At 34.8% G+C, this 19001-nt stretch overlaps 2 protein-coding genes across 4 annotated transcripts; both read left to right on the forward strand.

Moving 5' to 3' along the window:
- The first annotated feature begins 9361 nt into the window (after positions 1-9361).
- On the forward strand, positions 9362-13180 carry LOC124449415 (THO complex subunit 4-like). The gene is made up of 6 exons (XM_047000339.1): positions 9362-9623; positions 10102-10260; positions 10333-10480; positions 11534-11600; positions 11960-12107; positions 12759-13180. The coding sequence occupies exons 1-6, from the start codon at positions 9477-9479 to the stop codon at positions 12783-12785; spliced, it is 696 nt and encodes a 231-aa protein (XP_046856295.1). The 5' UTR covers positions 9362-9476; the 3' UTR covers positions 12786-13180.
- Positions 13181-13384: 204 nt separating this feature from the next.
- On the forward strand, positions 13385-17478 carry LOC124449413. Of its 3 annotated transcripts, none has more exons than XM_047000334.1 (3): positions 13385-13476; positions 13918-15460; positions 16612-17478. In XM_047000334.1, the coding sequence occupies exons 2-3, from the start codon at positions 13921-13923 to the stop codon at positions 17139-17141; spliced, it is 2070 nt and encodes a 689-aa protein (XP_046856290.1). In that variant the 5' UTR covers positions 13385-13476; positions 13918-13920; the 3' UTR covers positions 17142-17478. The 3 variants fall into 3 exon arrangements, with proteins under 3 accessions (XP_046856290.1, XP_046856291.1, XP_046856289.1); XM_047000335.1 differs by lacking the exon at positions 13385-13476 and adding an exon at positions 13540-13840; XM_047000333.1 differs by lacking the exon at positions 13385-13476 and having other exon boundaries at positions 13540-15460.
- Positions 17479-19001: the final 1523 nt, after the last annotated feature.

Raw genomic sequence — 19001 nt, forward strand, 5'->3', positions numbered from 1 at the left:
AATAGGAGTAACTTTCATTTGCAACTTTCATTATACTTCAGTAAGCTTAAATTAACACGCTTTCCAATTGAGTTAAAAATAGCAGTGAGCAATAACTCTCGCTATTTATATCCATTGTTCTTTATTGTACTTTAAACCAATCATATACTACTCTGAACATTTAGAATAACAATAACTTTTTTGCTCACTATCTGAAAACGTTTGAGTGAGTTTTTGGTGGCGAGGTTAACCCAAATTATAAGGACTCAGCGTACATCATTGATACTAATTTGCTAGGAGAAGTTCTTATATTTCTTCTGATTGGTGGAAAGGATGTTGTGTAGAGACTAGAAAAGGTAGCTTAATACATAGTGATGATTGATGAAACATTAGAAAAATCCTTGCGTAGAATCGTGTATAATTGCCAGTAATACCTAGATGACAATTCTGAAGAAATGTCGTGGTACGTTGTCGTTAAGGTAAGTGCAACAGACTCAGCGTAAAAGACAGACTGCCTAGAAAAGATTATTCCATGGACTTTTATTGATTAAAGAGAAGCCGCATCAAGCTTGAGAGAAGGTAGGTAGTACAGTAAATGATGAATCATTTGGAAAATCTGTACGTGAAATCTTGGATATTAGACGGTAATACCTTAATCACAAATGGTGTGTTAGACATTCTGGAATATTATCGAAGTCAGTTTAACCAATTGCTCAACATTGACACCCCAATGAAATTTTAATGTTGTAAAAGCTATTAAAAATTTTTTAATAGATTTTCATTGGCCAACTGTTGAGAGTCAGTACAATGAGTCGAGACTCATTTCGTGATATGAATTGCACCTTTTCAAGTCCTGATAATGCAGTTTTTAGGTGGAGTAAGAGTTTTAAAAACATTCTGTACAAGTCACATCATCTGGGAGACCAGGACTATTTAAGACAAACTAGATCATGAGCAAATTGATTTTTTAATTTGTTTTTATTGCTTTTACAATAAAATTTTAATAAGTTTGCAACAAATCACGATCGACAAGAAACATCGAAATTATATTGGGAGGAATTGGTGCTGTTGTTCTTCTACTTATTTTTGGAATGGTTATCATTTTTTATATACGTCAGAAAAGCAGACAGAGAAACTCAACCACCTCCACCTCTCAAACTGGAAGTGTTCAGAATGCAACTTATTTAACCAATCAAACTGCTGGCAGTCTTGAGAATCTGAATTATTCAACCAATGAACAAATTACTATGACAGATACACTTCCTCCTAGTCCCGTAACCTTGTGTAACGTACCACCATTTTACTCACCAGTTACTCGTGGTTTTGCGAGAGGTAATGTTCTTTCAAACATTGTGCCAGCTACAAATCCCGAGCAAAACGATGAGCTGACGAGCACAATTTTTTCTGCTGACAATCCTAATTCGAATTCAAATCCTGAAGAGATTGTGCATGATTTGCCCGCTACTATTGCACCTGTAGAAAATGTTGGCGAAGGAAAAAAAGTTTCCGAATCCGATGCAACAATAATTGGTGAAGGGCAATTGGTGATTTTGAGTTTAGTGTGATTTGAGTTCTGTGGAAAAGAGTTAGATAGCATTATGAAATATGCAGGCTGGTTACGCCACTGGTCTTATTTGTCATCTGGACGAATTATCTGGTGAAGTATGGATTGCTAAATACCACTTGTATAGGCGGTCGCTGTATACACATGTAATATATTATATATATACTCTGATGATGGCTTTGGAATAAAGTATACACATGTTGCAACAGTGTTGTACGTTTTACTGACTCGACTACAAAAATTTTGACATGAAATAGACACTTTGTCGTCTTGGCAAATACAATGGTGAATGGTCAAAATAATGACAAAATAATTCTTATAAAAACTGTTTAAAACCCGAACACTAACCCAATAGTTCAAAAAGAACTGTTGTAAGCTGAAAGACATGATGCATTTTGATAAGTACTCATCAGGCGTCAACGTGTGTTAAATGGGTACTTAAAAATCATATGGTAATTTATAATGGTAAGAAAAAGTTAACACAATCTCTAAGTTGGGAGATATTGCAACTGAGAATGTTTAATTTTCAGTTCGATTTGCAATTTTCATTGGAAAAAAAAGGAAGAGCTTAATTAATGATAATATGTATGTGCTTTACGATTGGGTTAAAATAACAACATTACTGTAATTTGAACCAATCATATACTCTAATCATGTAGGTGGTAGTGATGAAGTATTTTTGAACAAGTCGCTTTCTATTATTTGATTGATATTTTTCGAGTGAGAATGTCTAGCTGTAGAAAGCAAGGATTTGGCTACGTCACAGTATTGTGAACACACAGTAGATTGTAATGTCTCATTAATAATTAAATCGAACACAGACTCGTATGGATTCAAAATTGGAATTATATTTCAAAGACCAGCCTTAGCCTTCTTTATCAGAGAGACTGTAAGGCTTTGTAGGGCCCTCTATTTATATTAATTTTAACTAATTTACATCGTTCAGGATGTCTTCGATTGTATACATTACATACAGCAGTTCCATTGAATTTTTTTGCAACGCATATCTTTTTACGCGTGTGATTACCATTATGGCAGCCAGTCGATTTCTTTCTTTTGACCAATAGGAATGATGAAATGGCTAACGGCAGCCATTAATCTAAATAAATCTACCGGCAGCCAGTGATAGCACAGTACAGTGATATGCAGTAGAGCCACTCCATTGAATTTTTCGTGCCACGCCTATCTTATTACGCATTTCATTACCATAGTTGCAGCCCGTCATTTGCTTTTTTCGACCAATAGGAATGATAAAAGGGCTAATGGCAGCCAATAATCTAATTAAATATACCGCAGCCAATTGCACACGAAGTGGATGTACTGTATATATACCCTATACTGTGGTGATAGTCAGTCATACACGAAGTGAACTTTCTGCATGTGTATTCTTTATACTGTGGCTGTGTTGATGAAAAGTTTAAGTAAGTTCTTGGTATTGACGTTAATCAACCCTATATTAATGATTGGTGCATCATTTTGAAAATCCTGGTGTAAAATCGTCGATATTCGGCCGTAATGCTATATTTACGATTGTGAAGATGTCGTGGTGAGTTGTAGTTGAATTGGAGAAATAAAATCAATTTAATAAAAGCAGGTATTTCTAGTATAATTTCCTTTTAGTTAAATACTTGGGTCGTCTTTTTCAATAATATCTTCTTGTAACATGATAAATGATTCACGGTTGTCTGTGAACCGTATACTAACAATTAGCCAAAACAATGAGCTTATAGACATTAAGTTTTCTGTATGAAAACTCATACACTCTTTAATCTGACGAACATATTTTATAAATTAATGCCTGGTTTACACTAGTGAACAAAACATGTATGAGGGGGAGAAACCTAGCTTAAAGCATGGTTTTCTGTAGCGACATATAATCACAACCAAGAATACCAGCAAATCGATGTGATATCACATTCTCATGGGGTTAGAAGGCACGAAAACAAAAGGAATTTTCTTTTCAATTTACTTTTGCTTCATTTCATATGTTGTGTCAAGTCGCTGTGCATGTGTTTATGAACCGTTTCAAACGTCGCATGTACATGAGCCGAATGCAATTAAAACAAAAGATAATGAGGAATTTTATCTCATTTTCTTTTGTCTTTAAGGCATTCCCCTCATGTAAAATGCAACGTTTGAAACGGGCCTATGTTGATTTTGATGATTGTGACACTTCCATTGCATTTTTTATTTTTTTTATTGCTTATCTATTTAAAATACGTTTACGTTGTCTATACTCGTGAGACTTAAAAAGACAAAAGAAAACAGATTTTTTTGTTCATCTTGCTTATGCTTGTATTTAACTGCTTATGTCGATGCTAATGCTCAATGCTTTGCTTATTGTATTGCTTTAAGTTTATCAATACTTGTGTTCACACCATTAAACTAAAATACATGGAACGCTAACTAAAGCAAATTGCTGAAGCCAAATCTTACACCTAGACACGCGAGATTACATGCAGACACGCGTGTGTTGTGTTTCGAGATTCTCTCGCAGAGTAAAAATTGATTGACTACACACGCGTGTCCTGGTGTAAATCTCGCGTGTCTGGGTGTAAGATTTGGCTTCAAAAAATTACTAGGGTTTTCTATTACAGGAAGCGTTCCATGTATTTTACTTCAATGGTTCGCGCTTATTAAACTTGTGGCATAGAGTGTTTTCAGAAAACTGCATTACAAAAACAAATGTTAATTTAATGCTCGTTTGAGCATCGGCACTTTGATGAAACTACCCCAAACATGGCCCCCATGACGTCACATTCAAACACTATATTACCAACCATTAGTGTTTGTAAGACGTATCTGATAAAGGAGAATCAGTAGCTGATCCAGAGTAAGTCAAAATAAATTACTGCAGCACATTTTGGCGTATATCAATATTTCTAAAAACCTTAGCGACAAACTCATTGGTAGAATTATATGCTTCAGAAATTCAAAACCAATAATGTTTTTCTAAATGTAATTTGAATTTAAAATTGAGGAGCTGCAATTTATTTTAACGTACACTGGATCCGTCACTGAGGAAAATACTTTCTCTTTGTGTAACTTTGGCATTTGAAGCTGCTCTACAGCGTGTCCCAAAAAGAACGGAGCCCACGTAAATAGTTATGTATTCGCTAAAGTTATTAAGCACAATAATATAACTGGCATTCAAAAACTGTTCAATGAACTTCACAGTTCTGCACCTCTGGAATTTATTAAGGTTTGTACAGCATTAGCCTGTTAATGCAAAACAACTTAAATCTTAATATTACTGTCATCACACACTGATTTTCATCTAAAATTACTACGCTGAATCTCTGTCAAGGCAAAGTGATATTACCTAAGTTATAGGAGCCACAAAAACGTAACCATATTTTCCATAAATTGCAACAAACATGGACAAGCGTATGACTAAATCTAACCAGACGAAAAAAATAGCGATGGTCGATTAATTTTCTTATACAGATTTCATTTATTGCATACGTAATAATTTGTGCAGGTTCCATTTTTTCTGGAACACCTTCTAATAGGTGGAGTGCAACTATTCCACTGGAAGTGAGAGAGCAATGGATGTTCGCCATATTGGATGATATTTGCATTGTATATATGGAAAGCCCTCTATATAAAATCATCCAACATAGCGGCTAGGATGTGGCTTGCACACCAAGAATAGATATATCATCTTTCTATTTACCACAATGTACTGAGAAGTTAAGTTTTAAGACAAATAATGTAGACGGGGAATGCCATAAAGAAACTTATGAATCGCAGAAGATAAAGAGAAAAGATGCCTGTGAAGTGAGTGATGTCACGACGCGGGTAATGCATTTATAAAGGTAAAATTTAGTCGATAGTATACAAAAATATATTATACTAAAAAACGAACTTTCTGGCTTCTGTATTACATATTTCTAGACAACAAAGCCGTCTTCAAGATGCTACAAGAAATGTATAGATTATCCTTCGAAACAGAACAACCCTCTTCACTCTTCATATCAATCATTCGACTACCATGCCTTTTAAAATATTGCTTTCATTTTATATTTCCAATTCTGTATTCCTTGCTATCCTATATATGTACTGTTTCTAAGGCAGTCGTTTGAAAAAATTATGACCTTTAGGATTAAGCATATATCCTGTAATTCAATGGCGTCAGAATTCCACATCTGGGGCTCCTGGTAAAAATTTTTAAATTTCTTTTTTATGCAGAAGACTACTTTGCAAAATTTTCTTCATTAAAAGCACATTCTAGGAAGGAGAGCCTCGGGCCAAGGGGCCCTGGTTTTACACAAGTTTACACTGTTTACACAATGCTTACACCAGTTTATACAGTTCACACAGTGTTCACACAGTGTTTACACAAGACTTACACACTCTGTGCCATTAGTAATTACGCCCCTGTTCTAATTTGTATTTGCATCTTAACTGAATGTTCTAGAGGTCAACACAAAACAGTTAACGTGCTTTTTAACATATATCAATATGGAGGTGCTTTTTGCGTTTGGATCCTGCATGCAGCATTGAATAAATAATGTATTTACAACAGAAATATTATAGTTAAAAAAGAATTTGCATTACGCTGGCAGAGTATTGCAAAATCATTAAATTCAACGACTGTTTGAAGATATATTACTTTAACAGTCAAAGAAGCCGTCGACGTTAAATATTCAATCGCTTTATTCATACAGTGTACCTATTATAGGAATTGTAAATAGTTATAACATTGATAAAACAATCAACTGAATGAAATGTTTCAATGCCCATGCAGTAAATAATTTAGATAGCTAACATGGGTAGCTTTTTTGTGAAGCTAGTAAACTTACAATATCATAAACAGAATGCATCAGGAGAGAGGAAAATGTTTCGAAATCTTCAAATCAAACTTGAGTGCTAATTAAGAGTGCTCATTTGTCCATCTCGTAAATATGATTATACGGACCAGTAATTTGGGATTATTCTAGACTATTAAATGCTGCGGCGTTATAAACTCCTATACTGACATTAAAGAGCGCTGAGGAACTTTTTATATAGATTGCAAACATCTTCATATCAACTTCTTTGAAGGATCAGACATTTTCATATTGCATCAAATAAGCCTTACTGCAAATTTTGCAGTTAGCAACTGTAGACAAAATCATTGCAAAGTACGAGTTTCGACTGGAAATTCTAAAGTAACAGATCTTCTGCAAACACTGTTGCACAAAATTTATCAGTTCCTACAGTTTGTCATGGTTTTGATAATTATTCTTACAGTAATAGATGGAAATAGATGCAAGATTATGACTGCGGTATTTGCTTGTTTGACTGCTTGTTTGTTTTGACTTACTACTAACTTGTTGTTTAGTAGTTTTCAGATGCAGAGGACGAGAAGAATAAGAACAAGACATAGGTATATGTTTGTTTGTTTTTGACATACTACTAACTTGTTGTTTAGTAGTTTTCAGATGCAGAGGACGAGAAGAACAAGAACAAGACATAGGTATATGTTGTTTTTTTTTGACATACTACTACCTTGTTGTTTAGTAGTTTTCAGATGCAGAGGACGAGAGGTACGAGAACAAGACATAGGTGTACGTTTGTTTGTTTTTGACATGCCCCTAACATGTTTTTTAGATATTTCTTTCAGATGCGGTAGGCGTGAAGATCATAAAGAGGAAGTCAGGGGCTGTAAGTGTGTTTGTATTTCTATCATTCATCAAATCTATCAATTTTTCGTTTGTTTCTTTTAGAACAACCGACAGCCTATCATGGTCAATTAACGTTTCTTACCGTAAGTTTAACAAATTATTTTTAGCTGTTTTAGTACTAAGTATTATCATTTGAAGAAAGTATTTTTTCAAAAGACAAAATCCATGACTTTCATTCTTCGGTGTTTGCAGATGATCATGAAAAGTGTGAATTCCAAAATACATCTAACACACGAACACAAAAACATTCACACATGCATAAATATTTCTAATATTCTATCTAAATTAGAGAGCTCCCTCGCTGTCTAATTTAGAAAGAAGTTTTGCAAAAAGTATGTATTCCAAAATAGACTTCTGCCATCTTTTTCGGAGTAGCTTTTTGCAAATAAATTCCTGCAACCTACATTTCACGATAATCTTCCCAATTTTGTTAACAAAATCGATTCCATCACATGTAATACAAAATCTGATTGCATAATGACACCAAGTGTTTTACAAAAACAAAAAAATCTATAATAAGTGTCTCAAATCATTAAAAAAGTTATTACTGTTTTACTCTTGCGGTAGTTTAAGTAGTTGTTAATGGTATTCGGTTCTACGAGAACGGCTGTCTGACATGGTCCAAACCAAACAAGATCACATTATGCATGTCGTGTATAGAATGTTCAATCAATAAAAGTCTTCCCAACGAGGTCTTTAAGACTAATGGGGCGTTTTCATCAGTCGCCATGATGGTAGAAAATATCATACAACGATCGGAAAGAGCTCATGTTAATTTCATGCTCTGTTGAGCATCGGCACTATAATTTAACCTACCAACATGGTCGCCATGATGTTACATACAAACACTTTACTTAGTAATTTGGTATTTTAACGTATTAAAGACTACGTGAAATATTTGCCAAGATATATAAAAACTTGGCTGCAGAGGTGCAACTAGAACGTTAATTGGTTGGGGGGTGTATATTCATATATTCAGTTGTGCCCTATTAATTTCTTTTGAAATTCGAATCACTTTCACAAGAAAATCATTTGTGAAATGATTTATTTCCACGCTCTTTTGACGAGCAAATTGTTCATAGATGAATTACTGCTGAGTCATGGGAATTCAAAATGCGTTGATTTCAAAGAGAAGTAAGCCCCGTTTACACCATACCGAATTACTTTCGTAGCAGATAAAATTTTTGTAGTAAAAGGCAGTGAAAGTGTTCAACTTCAGAAATACAAATAAATAGACTAAATCTATCAACTTAATTAAGCTTTTACTCCGAAAAGTTACTTCTTTAAAGCAACTTAGATGTCCTGATGTGCGAATCCGGTATAGTGTAAACGCAGCCTTAGTTTAATACAGTCTGTACAGGTTTTTCTGAAAAAAATGGCACTATACTGAGTATATTAAAACAAGAAAACTTTAGAAATTTATGAATTGCAATAATTTCAATCCCTAATCACTATGCTACTCCCACGCTTGCATTACGTACTTCCGTCAAAGTTCTGGGAGCAGAAAAGCCTCTGTGCTTGTAATAAAGATATCTAATAAACATCATGGTGGCCAAAAAATAAAAATTATACATCTTCTGTTAAACACGCGCAATCATAGCTCTGAGAAGTGGAAATATTTTTTAAACCGACTTTTTGCTTGCTTCCATCATCGCAATTCATTTCGTTTATACAACCGTGGACACAGTGTAGGGATTAACACTATAAATTCTGCTATTTGTGACACATCCTGTAGAATAATAGAAGCTTTTCTACAAATTTATTGTATTGAGCTTGACGAGCAACTAAATATTATGTATTTATTTTTGTAGAATTATAATACATTTATGTAGAGATTGGAAATTTTTGTTGTATCTAAGAAACTTTTCCTTTGAGTGTTAAGGGAAATCTGTTTCACTGAACGCGAAAACTCCGTAATGTGCAGCGTACGTACACCAACTTTTTCAACCCTACTTCATTTATGTAAAAACGGCTTGAAGCTTTCAAGAGTTTTTACCATTGGTTTTTACATTCCTTCGTTTAAATTAATTTGGGTGCTGTGCCCACGCCTAAACATTAAAATTTGTTAAACCTTGTGAAAGCATTGTATTGTGGGAAGGCCAGGATGGAGAAAGAGTAACTGTGTGAAGCCGTGTGCTAAGAACTAGAGACCTGGAAACTAGTTCTTGGTGGCAGGCAACGTTGTAAAGTGTAAACGAACACGAGGAGAGGTCGGAATAACGCATTTTTTCTTCAAGATCGAGTTGAAATTTCAAAATAAAGCGATGGATAAGCTTGATATGTCACTCGATGATATCATAAAGATAAACAAGAAGAACAGAGGTGGTTCAGGATCAAGAGGTCGCGGTAGAAATATGTCTAGAGGTGGACCGATAAGACGTGGCCGAACAAGAAACACACCATACTCGAGGGTAAATTAAAGATGTTTTTGAATGTATTTACTGTAATCTTTCGCTTTGATACATTTTTACTTCGCTACCTTAGTTTAAAAAGTCTCGGATTATGTGCAATGCTTGTTTGAAAATAGAAACGCGAAGCTTGATCAATCAAATTTTTACATCGCTTCGAAATAACTTTTCCATCGAGAACTATTTTATTTCTCGTTATAAATAGCTGACGATGAATATTTTATAGCGTCAGACAAACAAAGGAATTCAGCAGCATTTAGAAAATATCTCAGATTGAAAATACTTAAGAAATGTTATGTGATAACCTGGTGTAGATACAATAGTATAAATAGATTATAGAATAAGCGTTCTCTGGTGCTTTGACTTTTATTGTTTACAAGCGTTTGGCTACCAAACTACAGCCTTTGATGGGTGCTTGGTAAATGATAATTATGGAATTGTGAATGAACTGATGTATGTGATTGTCCCATGATTTTTTTAGCAAACTGGCGCTCGACAGTTACCATACAAATGGCAACATGATCTTTTTGATGGAAATGGTGGAGAGAGTAAGCGTCAGTCAGTAGCTGGTGGCTTATCTACAGGAACCAAACTTCACATCTCAAACTTAGATTTTGCCGTTTCAGAGACAGACATTCAAGTATGTCCTATGATTAATTATTTTTTCATGATTGGTTTAGTTTGTAGTTTTTAAACTCCAGTGCATTTTTAGGAACTTTTCAGCGAGTTTGGTAAGATGAAGCGATCGTGTGTTCATTATGATGCATCAGGCCGATCACATGGAACTGCGGAAGTTGTGTATCAGAATCGGAATGATGCTTTGAGTGCTATCAAACAGTATAATGGTGTACCTCTTGATGGTATGTTAAATTAAATGTGTAATGGTGATTGCACCAAAATTTATGAATGCTTGAGAGGAAGTTTACAGATTTGTTCACCCTCCTGGCCTTGGTTGATATGGTGCATGAGGGGGGCCAATTCCCTTACAAAACATTATTTTACCCAATAATTTAACACAAAAGCAATTACGATTTGTGTTTAATTGAGCATAGGTACATGAATTTACCAGTTTTGTCAGATATGATGTCGTAACATCCACAAAGTAGTACAGTAAAACCTGTGATTAGTAGCCCTTGCATATAGTGGCGGATTAATTCTCAGTTGACAGAAAGGGTGCAAATTTCTAAGGGAGTATATCATTATCCAAGCTAAAGGTTCCAGGGCTTTGGCTATTGCAGATTTGTAGGCATACAGACGAGTGAACCTTGCATAATGAAAGTATTATGTAACTTTTTACAGAATTTTTTTACAAAGTGAAGTAAATTATTATTCCTAGTTGTATAGCTGTACCATACTTCCTTATATAATCAACAAGCTTCATAATTATGCATCCAAATATTGCCAAGGAAAAGTAAAACATGACTACAACAGTTGCTTCCACACATGATCAACCAGGGGACAGGAAAAGATGTGGGAAACAGAGTTGACATGAGAAAGTAACAGGCTCCTTTGCATTTTGTAATTTATTGTAGTTTTAATGTTTCAATGAAAACACACATGATAGTAACTTAATTGCAAATGGTGGGAAAAGGGGGTGACTGCAAAACACAGGTTTCACTGTCGTACCAAAATTAAATCCAAACTAGAACATGCCTCTCTTACTTAATCATCCCAGATCCACCCCAGGGAGGAAGCATGGAAAAAATGATTTGGGGTCGATATATGTATTACATTCAAAATGCTCTTATGTTTCCACATTTTATCAAACAAAGTTTGTAGTATATGTCTTAAATGGGAGTTGAGTTCCCCCTCTCTTTTCCTGTGTCTGTCAATGATGTGTGGTTTTTACATTAGCTCTCTGTTCCAGTCCCAACATTTTATTGTGTTTAAATGAGTTCCTTTCTTGTTTTCAGGCCGACCAATGAAGATTGAAATAGTTGCAGATGTAAAAAATTCACAAATGCAACGTCCATTTTACAAGTACGTTTGTCTTTGCAGCAAATATGGCTGAGCATTTTGGTTTCACATGAGGTTCATAACATGTGTTACATGCAAATTTTACACATGTGGAATATTTTACACATGTCAATTATTTTACATGTGTGTAACTTTTGATTTTGGTTTCACATGAGGTTCATAATGAAAGTGTTATGTGCAAATTTTACACTTGTGAAATATTTTACATGTGTGTAACTGTTGATCTAAAACTGGACAACACCTTATCACATAATGCAAAATACACACAACTCTAGGGTGTCTTCTGGTTAATAACTCCATTATACCTGTTTAAGTAATGTTATTTTGTGGCATTTAAAGCTGATATGAATTTGTATGTTCAGTGAAAGACGTCAGACTGGTGGCGGTTTCCGTGGACGAAGAGGTTCTGGCGGTGGACGTAGAGGATTTGGAAGGGGTCGAGGTGGTGGAAACCGCAAAATGAAAACAGCAGAGGAGTTAGATGCAGAACTGGATGAGTACAATGCTAAGGTAATTTTTTATCACTGCTTAAAATGATGTTGTGCTCCTGTTTGGTTCCCCCAGCATATTGCTATGGTAATAGGGTGCAGAATATGGAATTTGGTTATTCAACTTATTTGTATTACTGAATGGTTATCTTATGGTACAAACATTCCTTTATTGCATTAAGCACAATTTTACCAACAGTCTCGTGTGTCTTGAAGGAAAGTCTGGAAATTTTGCTAATTTTTATAATCAACTTTATTTTGGTTGTGCGAGAGCGTTAAGTGGGAGGGGGATTCATGTTTGCAGGATATTGCCAATTAAGTTCTTTTGAACTTGATTGTTTTCAGTGGATTGTAGCATGCATTTATAAATATATGCTGCACCCCCTCCCCCCCAAAAAAAATTATCATGCTGGCGGTGCTCTTGTCAATGTGTTTTGGCAGACTCATTGAATCATCTGATAACAGTTCGCCCCCTGTAAACTAAATTGCCATTTAGAGTGGCTTTGACATGTGGCATTTTTTATGTTTCAGTAGATTTTTGGACTAATCATTGAATATTTCGCTTTAATTTTTAAAACACTATCAGTTATAACGAATAATGCAAGTTCTTTATATTGTCATTTACGTATTTCTACTTTATTTAATAATGAAATTCTGTTATTTTCCTTTTCAGGTTGATTCAGATCAATGGGACCTATAAAGAGATGTTTCTCTGATGGTTTTTTTTAATGATAAACATGTGGTACTTAGTCTTGAGCATCTACATCACTTCAGCTCTATTTACTGTGTTATTGTTATAATTCAATTTTACGTGAAGTCATGTTTGTTATTGAACACTTAAAAAGAATTTAACTTCCTCTGTAATCTTGACTATGTACTCCTTAGCATATATCACTGTTAACTCTGTGCTTGTGATAATTTGGTTGAAATCGTCATTTTTTTATATGACACTGCATTATTCTAAAAACATTGCCTTTGGATTCTTTTAGTCATGCATACTAACATAAAAAGTATTGATAGTTTTACTGATGGAAGAAGTTTGTAAATATGTCCTATGTATCTTGTGATGAAACAATAGAATTTTAGATTAAATCAGGTCAAGAGTGTCAATTATTTTTAAAGATTTTTGGATATGAAATCAATGCCATTTAATTTTAACTTAAAAAATTAGGCAATTAAAATAATCGTACCAAGTCTAAATACTAAATTCATTAATTTAAGTTAATTATTTCATCTTCCATGTTTGCTAATTGTCCATCGAAAATCTGGTCATCCATGGGTCATTTTAACACGGTAACGCCAACGCTTCTTGAGTGCTTTTCATTACTGAATTCGCCACTTTAAATTTCCTTGGTTGGCAAAAGAACTTGATTCGTTTTTGCTTGAACAAGGTAATTTATCAATAATTTTTTGTGTTTAATTAGTTAATTATTTACATCGAAATTAATATTGAACACGAACTAAGCCAAGTTCTACGGGCGGACGTCGAGTGTTTATGTTGTGGTCAAAAGATAATACCAGGATATACTAAATTCAAGTCTTTCAAAGCGAAGTATTAGCGAGCTGTTTGTCCCCTGTTGTTCTTTATCCTGTACAACAAGAACACAGAATATCTATCTTCAAAATGTGTAGTTGATAATTTTCGCTGTGTACTCAAAGTTACCAGAGCAAACGGAGTAAAGTGTAGTAACAACACTTTACAACACTTATTGGCTTCACTTGCACAACTACTTTATGGAACCATTTATTTAAAATGTAAAAGGCAAAGAGAGAGCAAACTCGGCAAATATAGCGAAATTTCATTTGCAATTTAATGTTTATTTTTTTGTTAGAAAATGGCGACGTTGACCCGTGTCCTTGTAGAAAACTACAAAGTTTTCTGCACCAAGCAAGAAGTCGACTTTCGCCAAGAACTAGCTTCTTCGACTAGCAATAAATATTTCACGCTTGTTGGTGAAAATGGTAGCGGGAAAAGTACATTTCTTGCTTTGATCGGACTTGCAAGTAATTTTGGAGGAAAAGTGACCAGTCATGCTTGCGACAAAACCAAAGCTTCAATGGTTGCCTGTGAGTATAAAGTAGAAAACTGGGCTGAAATCATGTCAACTTCTAAAGTCCCTGGTCAAAGTTATCCTGCTTTGCAAATATGGTTTATGGGTGGATTGCTTAAAATCCCACCAGACTTGCATGGGTTTCTTACAGAAAGGTATGTGGGCTTGAATGTAAAGGACGTCTTGCTTGTTATTGGTTTTAGAAGATCGGCTTATTCAGCAAGTAATTTTGAAGAAAATGTACATAGATTTTTGTACATACAGTTCAAGAACCATGTTTTAGCACTGATACATGGACTTGATTCAGAAGCAAAAATTTTAGTCAATGAACCTTCAGATGTTGTCAATTTACTGCACTGGCGTCCGGATGAGTCCAAACTTATTTCAACTGGTTGTCACTTTCTTCCTGATTTGAAAGAATCCAATAATAATCCAATTGAGTACCTGAATTTGAAACATCCACAAACTTCTTTAATTCTATCATTACGAAATGCACTTCCACTTGAGGCAAGGAGTACAATCTGGGCCAACATCATCGAGTTGTTTCATGAACTGACTGGTGACACAAAAATTACTGTTGTCCATGATGCTCAAAGCAATTTGATTCATGTAAGGCAGCAATATGGTGACTGTCACATAATTCGAGATGATTTACCTGAAGGCTTTTTTCATGCTTTCCTCATTGCTTTCTTGATTTTAAATCCTGCAAATAGCACTGTACTTTTGGATGAACCAACCCGTGGTATGCACCCTTTGCAGATTCGAAGGCTGCGAAGAATCCTATCCCAGAAATCTTTGCATGAAAATAAGGTGATAATTGTGGCCTCGCATGCACCAGATATGGTTCACACATCCGAGATTGATCACATTTTTAGATTTCAACAGTTAAGATCAGGGTTTGTTGAAATACGACAGACTTCTAGGTACCATGACAATAGAGACTTACGTTTTGTCAGCTCAGTTGAAAGCCGAGAGCTTTTTTTCACTCGCTCTGTCATCTGGGTTGAAGGTGATACGGATCAGCGTTTCTGTGAGACCATGTTGAAATTTATTGATGAGGGTAATCCAGTACTCTGGAGTACATTGCTAGATCCTAATGATTGTTTTTATGAATGCAGGATAATTAATAATACTAACTCAGCTGGTCTACCTATGGATGATGAGATTGAAGACAGTACAGATGAGATTGACTATGGTGCTATGGGAATCGATCCTTTAGAAAATTTGTTTCAATCAAGAGCATATGGAAGGAAATATTACACAAAAGAAGAACTTATGCAGTGCCAGGAGCTTGCGCGAAGTTGCAGTATTCTGCCTTTGTCTGGTTTGTTTATTTTTTTCCTTAATTACCTTTTAGTAAAGTACATAAGAAATGAATGTACTTGATCTCCTTATACTTATGTCATAGTGAGGATGGTACATAAGAAATGAATGTACTTGATCTCCTTATACTCAGTGTGCGAATTAACGGTGTGCAATGTGCAATTTGCACATCGTTTTAGCTAAAATGAAAACAATTGCACATCACTTTTTCAAACGATTTACAAAAATCAGCAGTTTTAACGAAAAACACAGTCGTAAATCATATGAATTTGTTCACGTTTAAGAATATTAATTTAGCAATTAGCGCTATATAATAATTAACGTAATATCGATTTGATTATGCCTATAAAGAAACACTTTGTCAAAAAAATTGCACATCGTTTTTTCTGAACTAATTCACACACTGCTTATACTTATGTGATAGTGAGGATGGTACATAAGAAATGAATGTACTTGATCTCCTTATACTTATGTGATAGTGAGGATGGTACATACAAAATGAATGTACTTGATCTCCTTATACTTATGTCATAGTGAGGATGGTACATAAGAAATCAATGTACTTGATCTCCTTATACTTATGTGATAGTGAGGATGGTACATACAAAATGAATGTACTTGACCTCTTTATACTTATGTCATAGTGAGGATGGTACATAAGAAATCAATGTACTTGATCTTCTTATACTTATGTCATAGTGAGGATGATACATAAGAAGTGAATGTACTTGATCTCCTTATACTTTTGTCATAGTGAGGATGGTACATAAGAAATGAATGTACTTCATCTCCTTATACTTATGTCATAGTGAGGATGGTACACAAGAAATCAATGTACTTGATCTCTTTATACTTATGTCATAGTGAGGATGGTACATAAGAAATCAATGTACTTGATCTCCTTATACTTATGTCATAGTGAAGATGACACATAATATACGTTTCTTGGGGGAGGGCAGGGAATTCCCCAGACTTTGTGGGGTAATTAGATGAACAATGAACACGTAGGCACTCGATATTAAAAATACACCCTGAATTGCCATTAGCTGGTATATGCCTAAGATAACAGCATATCATTGTACTTCATCTTGTGTTGAGGTTTAAGTTTTGCTTAATTTGAAAAAAAGTAATTGTTTATTTACTTTTTCACAGGTAAAAAGAATATGGACAAAGCAACGAAGATTTGCAAAGACCTTCGCATTCCATTCGCTGTCATTTGTGATTTGGACGCGGTTCTTCCAAACTCAAGGAAAAACAGTATTATGTCACAATTCCTGGGAAGTGTAGGAAATTGGAGTTTGGCTCCAGCCGACAAGAAACTTTTGTTTGACGGTGAACAGAGCCCGGCTTTCACCTGTCTTGAAGACACGAGTGCGCAAGAAGAGCTTCGAAAATGCCGCAATGCTCTGGACGTGATGGAGTTTTATGAAAAAAACGAGCGAATTTTTGCGTGGAGGGTTGGGAACGGTGAAATCGAAGATGTCGTCAAAGTAACGAAACCAAAGTTTTCAAAAAAGAGATGGGCCGATTTTACGGCTGAAAATTTTCAAGACCTTATGCAAATGATGTTGAGCCCCGCGTCATCTGGTTATCAAGGTAGTATGTTGTATACAACACAATGTAATCTCGAGTTACTTCGTTGTTTTAGATTCATTATTGAATTCTTGAACGAAAAACATTAGTTTAAAATCTTACTGACCAAGAGCGCAAAAGTAATTGTGTTTTTTTTGAAACAATTTATACACATGGGTGTATCAGAGAAATTAACACTTGAATATTCTTAACTACCCGCTTTGTTTTGCATCACGAAAGAATGTTTGGTCTTTGGATTTGGAGAAACTTGCAATCTTGACTTCAGGGTCTATCGAAAAAGGAAACCTTTTGAAAAGAAAAAATTGACCTGTTGTTGAAATTTCACTGCGTTCTTACTATGAAAATCCCATTAGTACATTTATGCATGTTTTGCTGTTAAAAGTTGTGTCAAATTCCCAGAATAAAAAGTTCAGTACTAGTGACAAAGACATGTATTGGGCTGACAATAGTTACACACTAAAATTATCAAAGTATGTCAATTTCTCAAGGTGACCTTTTTTGATACACGTTATATTTCACTTCTATTGTCGGATTAGAATATAATTTGAAGCATACTCCCAATGTTTCATATAGTTTGATGGTGAATTTGTAATAAATTCGAAATATAACTTTACAAATAAAATTTCTTGTTTCTTTCTCAAATATTGAGTTAAACATGAGTCTTTTATTCGGAGTATGCTTCAAATTATATTACTTAAAATTCTCGGCTGGTAGTCGATTTTTGTAGGATTAGAACCCATTTTAAAATTCCCAGAGGCGAATAATGTATTAACTTGTTCAAAAAACATCATACATTGTAGAATATTAAGCAGGTTCTTTTTCTATACACCATGTACACAGTATTGGGAATATGCAGTTGGTTCACTTCGTTTTAACTGGCTGCTGTATATTTAATTAAATAGATTACTGGCTGCCGCTATAGCGATTCCTTTATTTTTGGTTTGCAAGTACGTCATAGTCGCCATATTGGATGATTTTAGCAAAGGATTTTCCTTATTTACAATGCAAATTTCATCCAACATGGCGAGCATTGCATTGTACTTTTTCTCCCAGGGGGATGGTTGCAACCCACCCATAGTTGGCCACAGTTCCTAAAAATAATTTGGGAAAGCTTTTGAACAAAAAGAATGCGGAAACACTGAAACATATTCAACATATTTACAACATATTTATAAAACAATTATTGAATTCGGCTTTCGCTTGGTAACAAGAATTATTCAGACCTCGGTCCATGTTAACCGCCTCAGCTTTGCTTCGTAAGATAACATTGTTCTCGGTCTAAATAATTCTTGATAGCATGCTCAACCTCATCCAATAATTGTTTATTATAAGGCATTTAAAGTAAACGACGAAGTTTTTTAACATAACGTGTTTCGCTTTAACATCAAGCATTAGCTGCGGCGGGATTTTTTTTCATGGGGGGAGGGGGACAAAGATATCACTTATGTATATTACGTTCCGTTTTGTAAGGTTGACACAATTTACATATATAAAGAGCATAGTATGGCAGTCGCCCCAACCCCCTTGTTTGTGCCTCGGATATTAAGTCATGTTCGTATTTAAGGTTAAATGAAAAATTGAGCTGACTTAATTAATGTTAAGTCAAACATGCTTATGTTGAACAATTTTGTCGTTTACTTTCAACGCTTCATTAATCTTGTGTTAATGAGATCATGTGAAATAAATTTGTAAATCTTATTTGCTACCACAAGTGACGTGTACAAGAATCCCCCCCTCCCTTCCCCAATCTGATGAAGGGCTTTCCTTTTATAATAAATCCGGGTAGCCATTTGTAGAGGAGGGAGTTAGTAACAAGCTTTCAAAGGTGACTAAGCAGATAGTCTGTTACATGTAATTTTACCAATAAATGCAAACTAATTTCGTAAAGCAAACAGCAAAAGTTTTGTAAACCTCAAAATGCGAACAAAAAACCATGTGCGAATGTCAAT

This window comes from Xenia sp. Carnegie-2017, unplaced genomic scaffold, assembly GCF_021976095.1.
Source record: "Xenia sp. Carnegie-2017 unplaced genomic scaffold, XeniaSp_v1 HiC_scaffold_23, whole genome shotgun sequence".
NCBI classification, from domain to species: Eukaryota; Metazoa; Cnidaria; class Anthozoa; order Malacalcyonacea; family Xeniidae; genus Xenia; species Xenia sp. Carnegie-2017.